Source organism: Kwoniella mangroviensis (assembly GCF_000507465.2).
Source record: "Kwoniella mangroviensis CBS 8507 chromosome 1 map unlocalized Ctg01, whole genome shotgun sequence".
In the NCBI taxonomy this organism is placed as follows: Eukaryota; Fungi; Basidiomycota; class Tremellomycetes; order Tremellales; family Cryptococcaceae; genus Kwoniella; species Kwoniella mangrovensis.
The window spans coordinates 7,240,633-7,253,114 of NW_027062533.1; the positions used below are offsets into that span (position 1 = coordinate 7,240,633).

Consider the following 12,482-nt stretch of genomic DNA (forward strand, 5'->3'; position numbering starts at 1 on the left):
GGAGGATATGAGTACGAGTAGTAGTGACGACAAAGGGGACAAGGTGGCAAATCGACGTTTACGTAATGTACGGATGATGTGCACTGACTTTTGACTTTTGTTGTTGTTGGGAGGCGCGTTGGTTTGGTTGACATTGATGATTCTGTTCACTCTCTATTCATTCTTCATTCTTCACCATCATATACATACCAGACATACATACCCACCCACCCTCAAGTGACAAGCTTTCACCCGCTGTTCCGAATCTTTCACCTCTGTCAGTGTCTTCGAGGCCAAGTGACAATATCACCTGCCGAATCCTCGCTTCCCTCACCATCAGTCCCTCCACTTTCACTTCCACTCCCACTTCATCCATCACTCAACCCGCCACACCTCACTCACCCCCAGTCGTCTTACAGATATGAACTTCTTCAACCGTCAGAAGACTAGGACACCCGCAGAGACGGTGAAAAGCTTGAAGGAGAACATCTTGAGATTGGACCAGTCAGCAGCAGGGGAAGGAAGGAAAAGAGTGAGCTTAGTTGTGCTTGAAAAACATCAACATCAACAGCCCATGTCACCTTCCTCGGTGACGTTCCACAATCTACCATACCAAGCTGATCAATAAGTATTTTGCAGATCAACGAAGAAGTATCTCGTCTGCTCGCTTCGACGAAGAACTCATTGTTGGGCGAAGGGGAATCGGAACCATCACCTGATATCATAGCTCAAATAGCGAATGAAGTGTATGCGCAGGACTTGCTGAGTTTGGTGGTGATACATCTAGGGAAATTTGACTTCGAGGTGAGATGCTGCTCTATTTTGTATTGCGAATTTGGCAGTCGCTTTTCAACTTCCTTCTCCTTACATGCAGCTCGTTCCTCGATCGAACGACCATGGAAGCTAACACATCGTCTACAAATCCCGTCATGTAGGCTCGAAAGGATGTTTGCCATATCTATAATACCCTCCTCCGTCGTCAACTGGGCACGAGATCACCCACAGTGGATATCATAGCCACTCGACCTGATATTATTTTCAACACCTTGAAAGGGTGAGTGTCCGGCTCTCATCGAGCTCTGTTAGCACGGACCCTGTCTTTGATAGGCACAGGGATTCCATACTGACTTGAAACATTGTATTTCGTTCAGTTACGCAAATGCCGACATCGCACTGAATACGGGGATGATACTGAAGGAAATGTTGAGGTATGAACCTCTTGCTAGGATATTGCTGTATTCTGAACAGTGAGTGTTTCATACCTTTCTCGGAGATGCTTTACCCGTAGTATCCATAAACCACAACCTATAGGAGGTATAAGCTGACCGCCTCTTCAGATTCTACACCTTCCCCAATTATATCGAGAATACGACTTTTGGTATATCAACTGATGCTTTTGCGTGTATGAAGGTGAGTTTCAGCTTTTTCTCCTATGATAGCTGAGATCGAGCTGACTATGTTAATTTGCAGGAGACACTCACTCGTCATAAGCCTATGGTAGCACAGTATCTCGATGCCAATTATGACCGAGTGAGTACAGTCGATATCAGTCGATAGAATCAGTCATCGTAGTGGTACTGACAGATCCATGGATAGTTCTTCAACATGTACACCACCCTTATCCTCTCCGCCAACTATGTGACCAAACGACAGTCCCTCAAATTACTCGGCGAGATTCTCCTAGATCGAGCCAACTATTCGATCATGACCCGATATATCGCTTCCGAAGCGAACCTGAAGATGATGATGAACTTCCTGAGAGATAAGAGTAGGAATATCCAGTTCGAAGCTTTCCACGTGTTCAAGGTGAGTTGGCTTACCTGATTTCCTCGGGGAGGGTTCAGTGGTACTTACCAGGTATTTGTGATCTTTTACTAGGTTTTCGTTGCGAACCCCAATAAGCCTGCTCAGATTGCGGCTATACTGAGACGAAATAAGGACAAATTGTTGGTATTCTTGAAGGAATTCCATAATGATAAAGATGGTATGTTGCGTTGGCCCAATCTCCATTTTATGCTAGTTGACCATTCAATTACTATTTTTGAATTATAGACGAACAATTCAATGTAAGTAATGCCTTGGCCAATCGTTGTTGTTGCTAACGTATACATTACTGCTACAGGACGAGAAGCAGTTCCTCATCGCTCAAAGTGAGTTGCAATAAGTGAAGTATTTTCGAATGACATAGGCTGATATATGTTCTATGATCACTCAGTCCAACAATTATAATCTAGATTTAGCTTCGTCTCACGTCTTGTTTTCTTGCTGCCACCCTTTTCACCGTTGACTTTCCCTTCATGATTATATCACGATCCTTAATGCTCTCACGGTGATGATTCGCTCCCTTCTTTGTCTACCTCATATACACATGCTTTTTGTAATGCACAGTACTCTGTTGAACCAATCTCTTCATACTTCACCTTCTCTTCTTCCTGTATGAATCTCAATCCCTCTGCCTGGTCATATATACGTATGTGCATTCACCTTTGCCTGTGCATCTAGGAATGGAATACTTTGGTCCCAGGAATGACGTAAGGAAATAAGCCTGCCTCGGAACACCCAGGCGATCCACCCGGGACTCATCCCAGGGCCCCCCGAGAGGAACATAACCGAGAGAGATGGGAGATGAGAAATTCTCCTAGTACGAGGCCCGGAAATTGAGGGAAGACCAACAATGTCATATATCCACACAGTGGGGCCAACTCGACCATTGCAGACACGCATCGATCACAGAGACAAAGATGCACAGCGTGCGCCCAGTCTCGTTGATATCACGGACCCCCCACAACGACAACACGAGACAGATCAGCCAGTCGACAGTAACGTGACAAGCAGGTGAGAAACTCCTTGGACAGGATTCGCAGGATACATCATCGTTCTCCTCCCCAAGCTTAAAAAGCAACCCATGTAGAAAGATACGTTCGGATACATATCCCTGCAACAATAGATGGGATCCATTGATGGTGACCGAAGAGCCCTACATCCCTGTGGAAATTGCTTAGTTCGATAGAATCAACTTGTCATCATGTCATCCGTGGAATCATCCAGCTCCCTCCTAATCCCTCCCAACCCTTCTCTTTCACCTACCAAACCATCTGCATCAATCCTCTTGAACGGTAACGGTCGAGAATCCACTCATGTCAGATCACCTGAACCACCACGCACCACTACTCCATTGCCACATACATCAGTATTCAACGCATATCCTCTCTCACCTTCTTCCTCCCCCTCCTCCTTCCCCTCATCCCCCACATTATCACGTTCGACCTCATCGCCTCATCCTTCATCAGCCGCACTGAACTCTAGACGATTATCCACACCTAAAATATCTTTCGCACCTCTACCCACCATACCGAATGAACTAAAAAGACGCAATTCGATCAGCATAGGTGTAGCCTCCCGTAAGCACCTTTTGGGCGGTGGGAATGGACCAAATAAGATTGTGATGAGTGATGAGGAGTGGGAAAATTACAAGAAACATTATGATGAGAAGAGCGGGTGAGTTTGTTATATGCTATATGCTACTACCAAATAAAAATATCAAAGTAGACTACAGTGTGACAAAAGGTATAGTGCTGATTGTATTCTCTTCAGTAACGATCCAATAGATCTAGGTCAGGTAGCTAAGCAAGGTGCTAAAGCATTATGGGGTAAAGTCAAAAGCAGAAGATCATCCTCTGTATCTTCACAATCATCAATCACATCTTCAACCTCAACCACTTCCACTTCAACTTCCAACGTATCGTCGTCCGCTCCTGCAGCTGCAGCTGCAGCTGCACCCGCTCTATCCGGCTCACTCAACGGTTTGGGTACTGTAGAAGAAGATGAAGAGCAGTATGAAACTGTGCAGACAGGCCGAGGTAGATCGCTGTCCCCCCGAAGAGGAAATCTACATACGATACCTGGATCACCACCACCCAGACAAGCGAGTCTCGATAGCGAATCATCACCTAGTACCACTACTAGTGTTATATCAGATACAGAGTCGGACTTTGGCGACACCATATCAGAAGCGGAGGAACCTTCTTATCCTTCTTATACACCTGGTAATAGGGTAGCAGTAGGGGAGGCATCAGAATCGATGAAACACAAGTTACTTCATTTGGAGGAGATGGGAGATCAGAAAGATGGAGATGAGACACCACGCAGATTACCTTCTCCGCCACCGAGAAAGGCAGATGTGGAACCGTTACCTGAAGAGAACCAGGACGAGGACGAAGCGGAAAATGGTGATGGTAGAAATACACCTGGTGGATACAGGGCGAGAGAAAGTCAATGGGAGAGAGATCATCATGAGAAGAAGGGTAGGACGGAGATTCTGGGTTTTGATCCTGAGAGATTTGGTAGAGCTTTGGATCTAGCTGCTAAGAATGGAGAAATCAAGAGGGATTGATCTAGTCGATAGCTTGCTTATTATTGGATATAGTGTTGAAGAGAAAAAGTTTGTTTGTACTTTACTAGGATTAGGTAAAACATAGTTTCATCATGGAGATAAACTATACTGTTCAATCGTATTGGAATATCGATTCATGGTCTATGATACTACATAATCTATGTTCACATCACCGCTTATCACCTGCGATACGAATGCAGCTCCCAACCAGCCGGCCAGAACGATCATAGTGGTTTCCCAAGGTTTTGTAGGTAACAAGACCCTAAGCCCAAAACCGGCACTCATCCCGGCTAGTAGCCTCGTCCCTACCCAGATCCTATCTGAGCGTGCCCATGCGTGATTGAGAGCATTTTCCAGCTCTAGCACTTCCGAGGGGATTTCGAAGGGTAGCGATGATAAAAAGGATGTGTAGGTGAAAGTTGCGGGTACGGGAAGATGCTCGTGGATTGAGGGAGGGGGAGTGTACCATATCGATAAGAGTAATTGGAGAAGTAAGGGTACGAGGGAGGTGTATAGTATTGTGAGCGGTATGAGGGATGGTCTGTTATGGTAGAGTCTGATCAATTACCGTTGTACACCATGTAGATTTACCATTACTCACAAGAAGTTTTGTCGTCTACCATCCTTCTTTTTATCATCCATGTTCTTTTTCGCATTGCTACTCGGATACCAACCTCTAAACCTCAGAGCTGATAATGCCAAACAAAGAGTTGTGCCATGTTGAGCTATACCTTCGACCAAAACTATCAATCCCACCTTGATAGCTCGACATGCGTCGATCCCTCTTGAATTGGAATCGGTGAGAGCAGGTGATAGACGTAGTGAAGTCTCAGCTAGGATACTAAGACAGCCTAAGATCCATAGATCATGATGTATGCTACGCTTTCTCTCTTCATGTTGCTCTCTCCCTGTGACTGACGTTCCTTTATCTGCGTCGAACGGTGGTGAATCTCGGTTGAACAGTAGATGTAAGAATACTCGAGGTTTCAGCAGGATCAGATCCAGTAGGATGATCAAGTCGGGATGTTCAATCAATGGATCCAGGAATTGATCGCATCTTGGCTGACATCCATAGGATCAGTCTCCTTCGGGATAAGCGGAAAGAAGGGACGAGGGAAAACAACTCACACAGACGCCTAGTCTGATGTTTGACTTTGTCTTGTATGTCGTATATACGTATTCCGCTGGGTATGCGCAGTCTGTACACACTGGCATGGCTATGGCAATATTGGTGTCATATTTGATACTTGATGCATGAAGAGAGAGAGAGACAGGAATGACGGATGAGGAATGTTTGGGTGTATGTATGTGTAGTGGACGAGAGACGGTGCTCCGGTCCCTTGGTTTCCGTGAGAGAGTGTTTGTTGGACTGTGTAATGTCATCCAACGACAACAACCTCTTCTTACATTCCTCAACTCCAACTAACAATCATCTATATCCTTGGAAAACCCGTCTCCATATCGCATCTCAACAACCTCGACCGCCAAGACTTCCCTCGATCGTACCAAGCATACCAGTTATCCTATTCCTATTCAGATAACGTCACTGCCTTTATTTACGTTTTTTTACCTTCGACGTCCCTACCTCGCAGTGTACCAACCTTCCAACCTTCCTTTCATGATTTATACCTCGTCAAGATGTCTTTGAGACCTGCACTCCGACAAACAGTCTCATCACCTGGTGAAACGCCTTCACACAGTACACCCAATACCGTCTCACCATCACCTTCACCTAGTTTCTCAGCCTTACCACAGACCACGTCGTCATCGCGAGTATCGGTTCAGTTGCCCGACAGACCCAGATCGACTCAATACGATTCAACGATCCACTTACCATCCGCAATGTCGCAATCAGGTTCAGCTGGATTCCCAAGGACGAGGACCAATTCGAGTGGACAGGGTCCGAACGACGGGAAATATAGGAGGAAAGTCGGTTTTGAGGCCTTCGAAGCTGGACCTGCTGCGTTATTCGCCTTTACTTGTCAAGTAAGAATCACTCTCATCAACAACATACACGCGTGTTGATGGTCTCTAGCTGATAAAACACTTGAATAAGGCAAAGAGCGAGGGGTATAAGCGATCTAGAAATACTCGTGTGTTCGCTGTGGCTGTATCTCCCGATGAATCTGGTGAAGACGCCTTGGATTGGTTGATGTCCGAGTTGGTGGAAGATGGGGATGAGGTGGTGGCTATCAGAGTGATCGAGCTGGATGAAGGTGGTGAGTGAATAGTCATGGAGAACAATAGTCATTCTCATAGGCGATCCGGCTGATGGCGAGTGCAGAACGTCAATCTCATGAAGCACAAGATGAACTTCGAGAAGACGCTCAACGGTTGTTGAGAACTATATTAGAGAAGAATAATGAAGCCGATGATAGAAGGGTCTGTTTAGTCTTTGCCTACCATGTTATGTTCTGATCAGCTTATCATTCATGATGTTTGCAGATTTCCGTTATTGTCGAATTTGTCGCTGGTAAAGTGACGGAAATCTTGCTCAAGATGATCGCCCTTTACCGACCGGATTGTGAGCCATTTGTTATATAAAACTGACACGGACTAACCTCAACATGTTGGTAGCTCTGGTCGTTGGCACGAAAGGTATAAGAAGTAAATTCCAAACATGGGGCAGAGCATTAGGGGGTACGTCTTCTGTAACCTTTTGCCTCGCCCTTACTGTCTCCGATTTTTGTGTCTCACAGCTTATGACTTCATGTAGCACCTGGAATGGGTTCCGTCTCTCGATTCGCAGTCTCTCATTCACCTGTACCGGTCATCGTCGTTCGTCCCGAACGAAAAGTAAAGAAGACCCTGGCAAAACGACAGAATGATCCTAAGCGTGGTCAATATGCAGCTATTGTAGGACCGGATGGTCTGGCTTTGAGTAGGAGTCGAAGTAGAGGTAGTACGGGAGCAGTCAGTGATCGAGGAGAATGAACATATTGAACACGTCTTCTAGGTCTGGTTAGATCGGTAGAAGGAAAGATGGAGTTGTCTCAAATGTAATATACTGTGTCAGGGGGCTATTGTTTCCTTCATTCTGTTTGGTGAGTTGTATATAGGTATTTCGGAATGAATCTTCATCTCAGCGGAATAGGCAGTTTCTATGAGCTCATTGGTTGGATATACATTGATACTCAGATACATCGCAACTATGCTATATAACATTTGTTCATTCGACAAACCTTTACAGATCCTCTGATTCCCAAGTAAGCTTCAACGTTATAGCATCGGTATTACTGAATTATCACAATTGACCTGAAAAGACCTCAAGGCGAAATCACCTCTCTCTTCACCATACACACATCATCTTCACTTCTCAATGACGCCCTTCTGACCGCCAACGCTTCAGAGGTCGGAATATCTCTTGGAATATTGGGTATGATCCGATCAAAGTTCATGGATTCCCGGAATGACGGACCTTCTTCATCACTCTCGCTTCTCTGTCTGGCACGTATAGGGTATGGCTTGGGGATGACCGGGACTGGGCCACGTATCATGATTTGAGTTTCTGCTTCTGCTTCTGCCCGTTGGACGGCGGACTGTGCGTCCACTTTGACAGCTCGACGACGGTTCTGGAACTGAAAAATGAATGATGACGTGTCAGTCAAGATATCATTGAGATGGTGATCTATCTGCCGAATGGGGGATGAGTACTCACCCAGATTTGTACGCTTCTAGAGGTCATACCCAATTTCCTGGCCAGATTATCCCTTTCTTCGGTCGATGGATAGGCAGTCTTTTCGAAGACCTCGTTGAGGATCGCGAGTTGTGAATCGTCAGCTATGAAGTCAAGGTCAATTAGCATCTTAACTGTTAAACTTCCGAGCTGGAGCTCACCTCGTTTACGTGGCGCCTTGAACCCTCCTGGACTCAAACCACTCGACGGACTGACGTATACACCTTCTCGACCTAGACCAGCGACAGGCATACCGTGTGGTACACCTGCAGAGGTATGCGTGTGCATTCCAATTCCTCCGGCAGAATAATACCTCGGATCCATCCTGGGAGGAGCAAACGGATGGATCTGTAATCTTGGTCTACCCAAATTCTGAGGTCGGCCAGAAATCATACTTGATCCAGGATGACCGGGAGCAAGGGGAGGGGGAGGAGCAGCCCAAGTTGGACGATACGTTGGCTGTGGGGCGACTCTAACACCGGTCATATCGCCACTTGAGGGGTGTCGTCGATGCACAACGGGCTGTCCAGGATGGGGTTGAGGGTGAGGTAGATTCATCTGATGTCCAGCTGATGGATATTTTGAGTGAATTGTTTGACGCTGGACCACATATTCTCTCTGTTCTTCGGATGGGTGACGTGTATGAGCCACAGGTGTCGCAGCCGATGCTGGGAATCCCCTCTGAGAAGTCAATGATACAGGAGTGGGATAAACATTCTCCCGATGACTGGTTTGAATCGAGGGTAAAGAGGCTAATCTTTGGTGGTGGTTCTTTGGCGTACCCGGACTGGCGGTAGAAGATGAAGGAACCCAGAACGATCTGCCTATATGTGAGTGGGAAAATCCCCTTTGATGAGCAGGTTGAGGGTGTCGTCTGGGTGGTGAACCTAATTTGAACGCCTCGAGGCCGAATCCTGCACCTAATCCATTCGAACTGGTCCTCGGGGGACTGCGTCTATGAGGTGGTGGACAGGTATTGAGTCTGGGTAATGTAGGCGTCACACGCTGAAGTGGCGGGAGACTGCGATGTAGAACAGCGTCTGATCTTGGTGGAGAAGAAATGACCGATTTGCTTTTGTCTGCAAATTAATTACATCTTATTTAATTACAGCCAGGACTAGAGGGGTGGATGAGACTTGTATGAAACATTTGAAAGGATATAACTCACCGGAGTTGCAAGGACCTTGATCCATCGATTCGTCCATATCCACTTTCCTTGAACTTCGACTTGGACTGGTAGGTGGTGAATTGGACAATAAAGCTCGGAGGTCTCTTGGTGGCGGCAACGCAACGGTGTTTTGACTCGCCGGTGAGTTCGATCTGGAAAGTGAGAGCGACATGGATAATTCCCTTAATGGTGGTGAAGGTGATATACCGGGTGTCTGAGGAGAACATTCAGGTGAAGAGATCATGATTTGATCTTGATCGTCTGACATGTCGAATATTACAATATTAACGAATTGATAGTTTAGTTGTAAGTGAAATTTGTATATATAACAAATTGGCAGTTGATTGTAGGTGGGAATGCAGAAGTTTTTTGCTATTTTTTCTTAAGTCTATCTCGAAGGGATGATTGTCCTGATGGGAAAAATGATAGAATAGAGAAAAATGATTGATTCGATCAAGAATATTTGACCATGCGGTGTAAGTAATGTATGTCCCGAACCCAAAGCCAAAGCCAAACCCAGACTCGTTTCTTTCTATATCGATCAAAGTCTGATGGTTGATTTGATAGTGTATATGATGAATTGATTATGTAGGGTGGGAAGCTCAGCAGCTTTCAAAGGACTTTTCAAATTTGCTAAGAGTGTTAAAGGGGCTTGAGGTACAAAGGAGAAACGTCCGACTTATGATAAAAGTGGGGCATCAACTACGAGTTATGTTTGAGATTTTCTGTACTTCTTTCTTTATCAATGATCTTGAGAGGTTCGATCCTTTGTAGTACCTGATACAAGACCAGAAGTCAAACGAGTGAAAAGGTCTGAGTCCTTTGACAAGTTTTGAATTTCTTTGAGTAGAGTCGATGAAGTTGTAGAGATGACGTTAAGTAGATGAAAGGTCGATAATGGATCAATGAGAAGTATGTGCTTTTGCGGAATATCCCCCAGTAAAACGTTTGAAAGTTCCCTTGTGAGAATATGTCGAAGAACGATACTTCTTAGTGGACGAGAGAAGATGATGTCCGAGCTGACGAAAAGATTTCGATGAGGTAAAACAGATTGAGTCAGTGGGATATCGTCTTCAATAAAAGAAAGACAAAACGAATGAGTTTGATTTTATACGTTGATCAGATGTGACAAGGCTCGAGTACTTCACTCGTGAGTATCACCCGAGTTATGTTAGCATTTCCCCCTTGCTTGTTTCGCATATCAATTTTCGTTCATACAGTGACGCTTTCTTGATTGACAGTTCAACCAAGGAACAAAAGAAATGACCAAGAAGGTCACAATATGCATCTCGCATTTTGTTAGCATGAAACTTAGGGGCTTTGGAGAAATGTGCGAAGATGAGGGGCAGATAGACAAGATTCTTGTAGTCATCTCTTGTTGCGATAGTACAAGATGAAAGGAAGGGGATCCAACGGACCCCCTCTCATATGTAAGTGGGATGCTTCTTGCTTCCAAAGGTGTACACCAAGCAGTCCGAATTAAGTGGTCACATGAAATTGCGACCATCCTGAGCTGAAACTGAGCTTGGTGTGAGGAGAAATTTATGAATTAGCGTCCATCTTATTATATCAGATCAATGAGAATGAGAATCAACATATTTAGATATTGATTGAATAAGACAGGGATTGTCAAAGGCACGACAGGCTCAGTATCCTTTGACGAGAGCTCCCAAAGACTTAGCATGAGATACATGTTCCTAGTTGGCTCAAGGTAGATGAGATACTTCATACATTGAATTTAGACCAAATACAAACATGAATGAAGGGTAATTGAAATACCATTGAACAACGAAAGTATGTGAGGAGAGCTTAAATAATGAAACAAATAGATATAAGAAAGATGACAACAACAGGATATTTATGTGGGATAAGGCTACGATGGGGAAAATGGTGATGGGTGAATACAGCAAGGGCGCGGCGATGATGCCCAAAAGGAAATGGCAGTGGAAAATGTTCGACTGGTGAGGTGTGAAATAGAATGACTATACCCTAGCCAAGACTTCGCGGACGGGAAGTTCCTCGATTCTTGGACGTCCATGATCTCGTTTGGATTCTGGTTTCTCCGTTATCATCTCTCGCTCAAGGATATATTTCCCTTCCTTGTATTTCTGGTCATGCTCGAATGCAAAGTCCTAAAAAATACATTGTATCAGCATACCAGCCATGATGACGAAATGATAGGAGTATCCAGAAGATAGCTCATACGTTACTGTTACTCACATACTTCCAACCTAATGTCGAGTGACAAACCCTACAATATACGTCCCTGACCGTATGTCGCCCGGTCCTCATTTCTCTATCCTCTGCTTCTCCAGTGTACGTGTTTACGCTACGGCATCAGCGATATGAGCTTTGTACAGTATCGTACTTAAAAAGAGTAGCTCACACTTGTTGTACCAGAAGTGCTCTTCCATGCTGACCGGTGAATTGCTGTTGAACATACATACACATTAGCTCTACCCGGACAAGGAGGTGAACACGTTTCGAGCAGCATTTGCCACCCAAGATTTCATGCATGCCCTCACCTTGGACATGACACCTTCAGACACTGCCAGATGATTACCACATTGTCTACAGATCAAGACCGACTCTCCTGCGAGGTATATGCGGAATGTCCTACCCATGTTGGGCTTGATACAGGTTGGTCACGATTGATTGGGTGGGAAGCGGATGAGGTGATGGGAAAGGAATTAGCCGGTATGTGAATCTAACGAGTGGGGCTTGTTGGGACTTGTCAAGCCGCTATGAGACGATATATGAGGTTGCGGTGGTATTGATGAGGTGGTTGAGCGTATATGATTCGGTAAGGTGTATAAGAGTGACGAAGAAGACCAACATAAATAGGCAAGGTTGCTTCAGGTTGGTCTGATTAGCACGAGGAAGAGTGACCTCCTGAGCGCACACTTTGGGAACTACCTCCACTCTCACACGGTCACATCCGAATCCAAACCATCCTGCTCAAGTGGCGTGGCGTAGTCACAGTGGCATATGGTTAGATAGCCGATCAGTGTATCATATCGCTGGTACTGAGCATGGTGACGAGAGCTGGGAGAGCATGACACTCGGAAGTATCACCAGGACGAAATCCTTTCAGGAGGTCTGATTCACATCGTCTGGGTCCTTTGGTCTTTGTCCCAATCCCGTCAACCTTCTTGCATGTTGAAAGGAAGATACGAAATCCAGCACCTTTCCTGGAGGGTCCCTTTGATTGTTCATTTTCATTGGTACATCTACAAGCTAATTTATCCTGATAGCTCAATCAGACC

The 12,482-nt window shown here is 45.3% G+C and overlaps 6 protein-coding genes across 6 annotated transcripts; 3 read left to right on the forward strand and 3 right to left on the reverse strand.

Annotated features, from left to right (window-relative positions):
* Positions 1-400: 400 nt before the first annotated feature.
* Positions 401-2,143, forward strand: I203_102719 (uncharacterized protein; the record flags this gene model as incomplete). Its single annotated transcript, XM_019147001.2, has 10 exons — positions 401-511; positions 619-783; positions 915-1,033; positions 1,131-1,226; positions 1,317-1,389; positions 1,450-1,509; positions 1,576-1,785; positions 1,858-1,963; positions 2,032-2,045; positions 2,102-2,143. The coding sequence occupies 10 exons, from the start codon at positions 401-403 to the stop codon at positions 2,141-2,143; spliced, it is 996 nt and encodes a 331-aa protein (XP_019003551.2).
* An 861-nt stretch (positions 2,144-3,004) lies between these two features.
* On the forward strand, positions 3,005-4,372 carry I203_102720 (uncharacterized protein; the record flags this gene model as incomplete). The annotated part of the gene is made up of 2 exons (XM_019147002.1): positions 3,005-3,477; positions 3,574-4,372. 2 exons carry the CDS (start codon positions 3,005-3,007, stop codon positions 4,370-4,372), a joined length of 1,272 nt encoding a protein of 423 aa, XP_019003552.1.
* Positions 4,373-4,513: 141 nt separating this feature from the next.
* I203_102721 (uncharacterized protein) lies at positions 4,514-5,587 on the reverse strand (the record flags this gene model as incomplete). Its single annotated transcript, XM_019147003.1, has 3 exons — positions 4,514-4,913; positions 4,974-5,434; positions 5,501-5,587. The coding sequence occupies 3 exons, from the start codon at positions 5,585-5,587 to the stop codon at positions 4,514-4,516; spliced, it is 948 nt and encodes a 315-aa protein (XP_019003553.1).
* A 423-nt stretch (positions 5,588-6,010) lies between these two features.
* Positions 6,011-7,306, forward strand: I203_102722 (uncharacterized protein; the record flags this gene model as incomplete). The annotated part of the gene is made up of 6 exons (XM_065517171.1): positions 6,011-6,358; positions 6,429-6,591; positions 6,657-6,754; positions 6,818-6,896; positions 6,950-7,012; positions 7,089-7,306. The coding sequence occupies 6 exons, from the start codon at positions 6,011-6,013 to the stop codon at positions 7,304-7,306; spliced, it is 969 nt and encodes a 322-aa protein (XP_065373989.1).
* A 332-nt stretch (positions 7,307-7,638) lies between these two features.
* Positions 7,639-9,484, reverse strand: I203_102723 (uncharacterized protein; the record flags this gene model as incomplete). Its single annotated transcript, XM_019147005.1, has 4 exons — positions 7,639-7,950; positions 8,031-8,152; positions 8,210-9,127; positions 9,217-9,484. The coding sequence occupies 4 exons, from the start codon at positions 9,482-9,484 to the stop codon at positions 7,639-7,641; spliced, it is 1,620 nt and encodes a 539-aa protein (XP_019003555.1).
* A 1,714-nt stretch (positions 9,485-11,198) lies between these two features.
* Positions 11,199-11,840, reverse strand: I203_102724 (uncharacterized protein; the record flags this gene model as incomplete). Its single annotated transcript, XM_019147006.1, has 4 exons — positions 11,199-11,348; positions 11,437-11,545; positions 11,603-11,646; positions 11,742-11,840. The coding sequence occupies 4 exons, from the start codon at positions 11,838-11,840 to the stop codon at positions 11,199-11,201; spliced, it is 402 nt and encodes a 133-aa protein (XP_019003556.1).
* Positions 11,841-12,482: the final 642 nt, after the last annotated feature.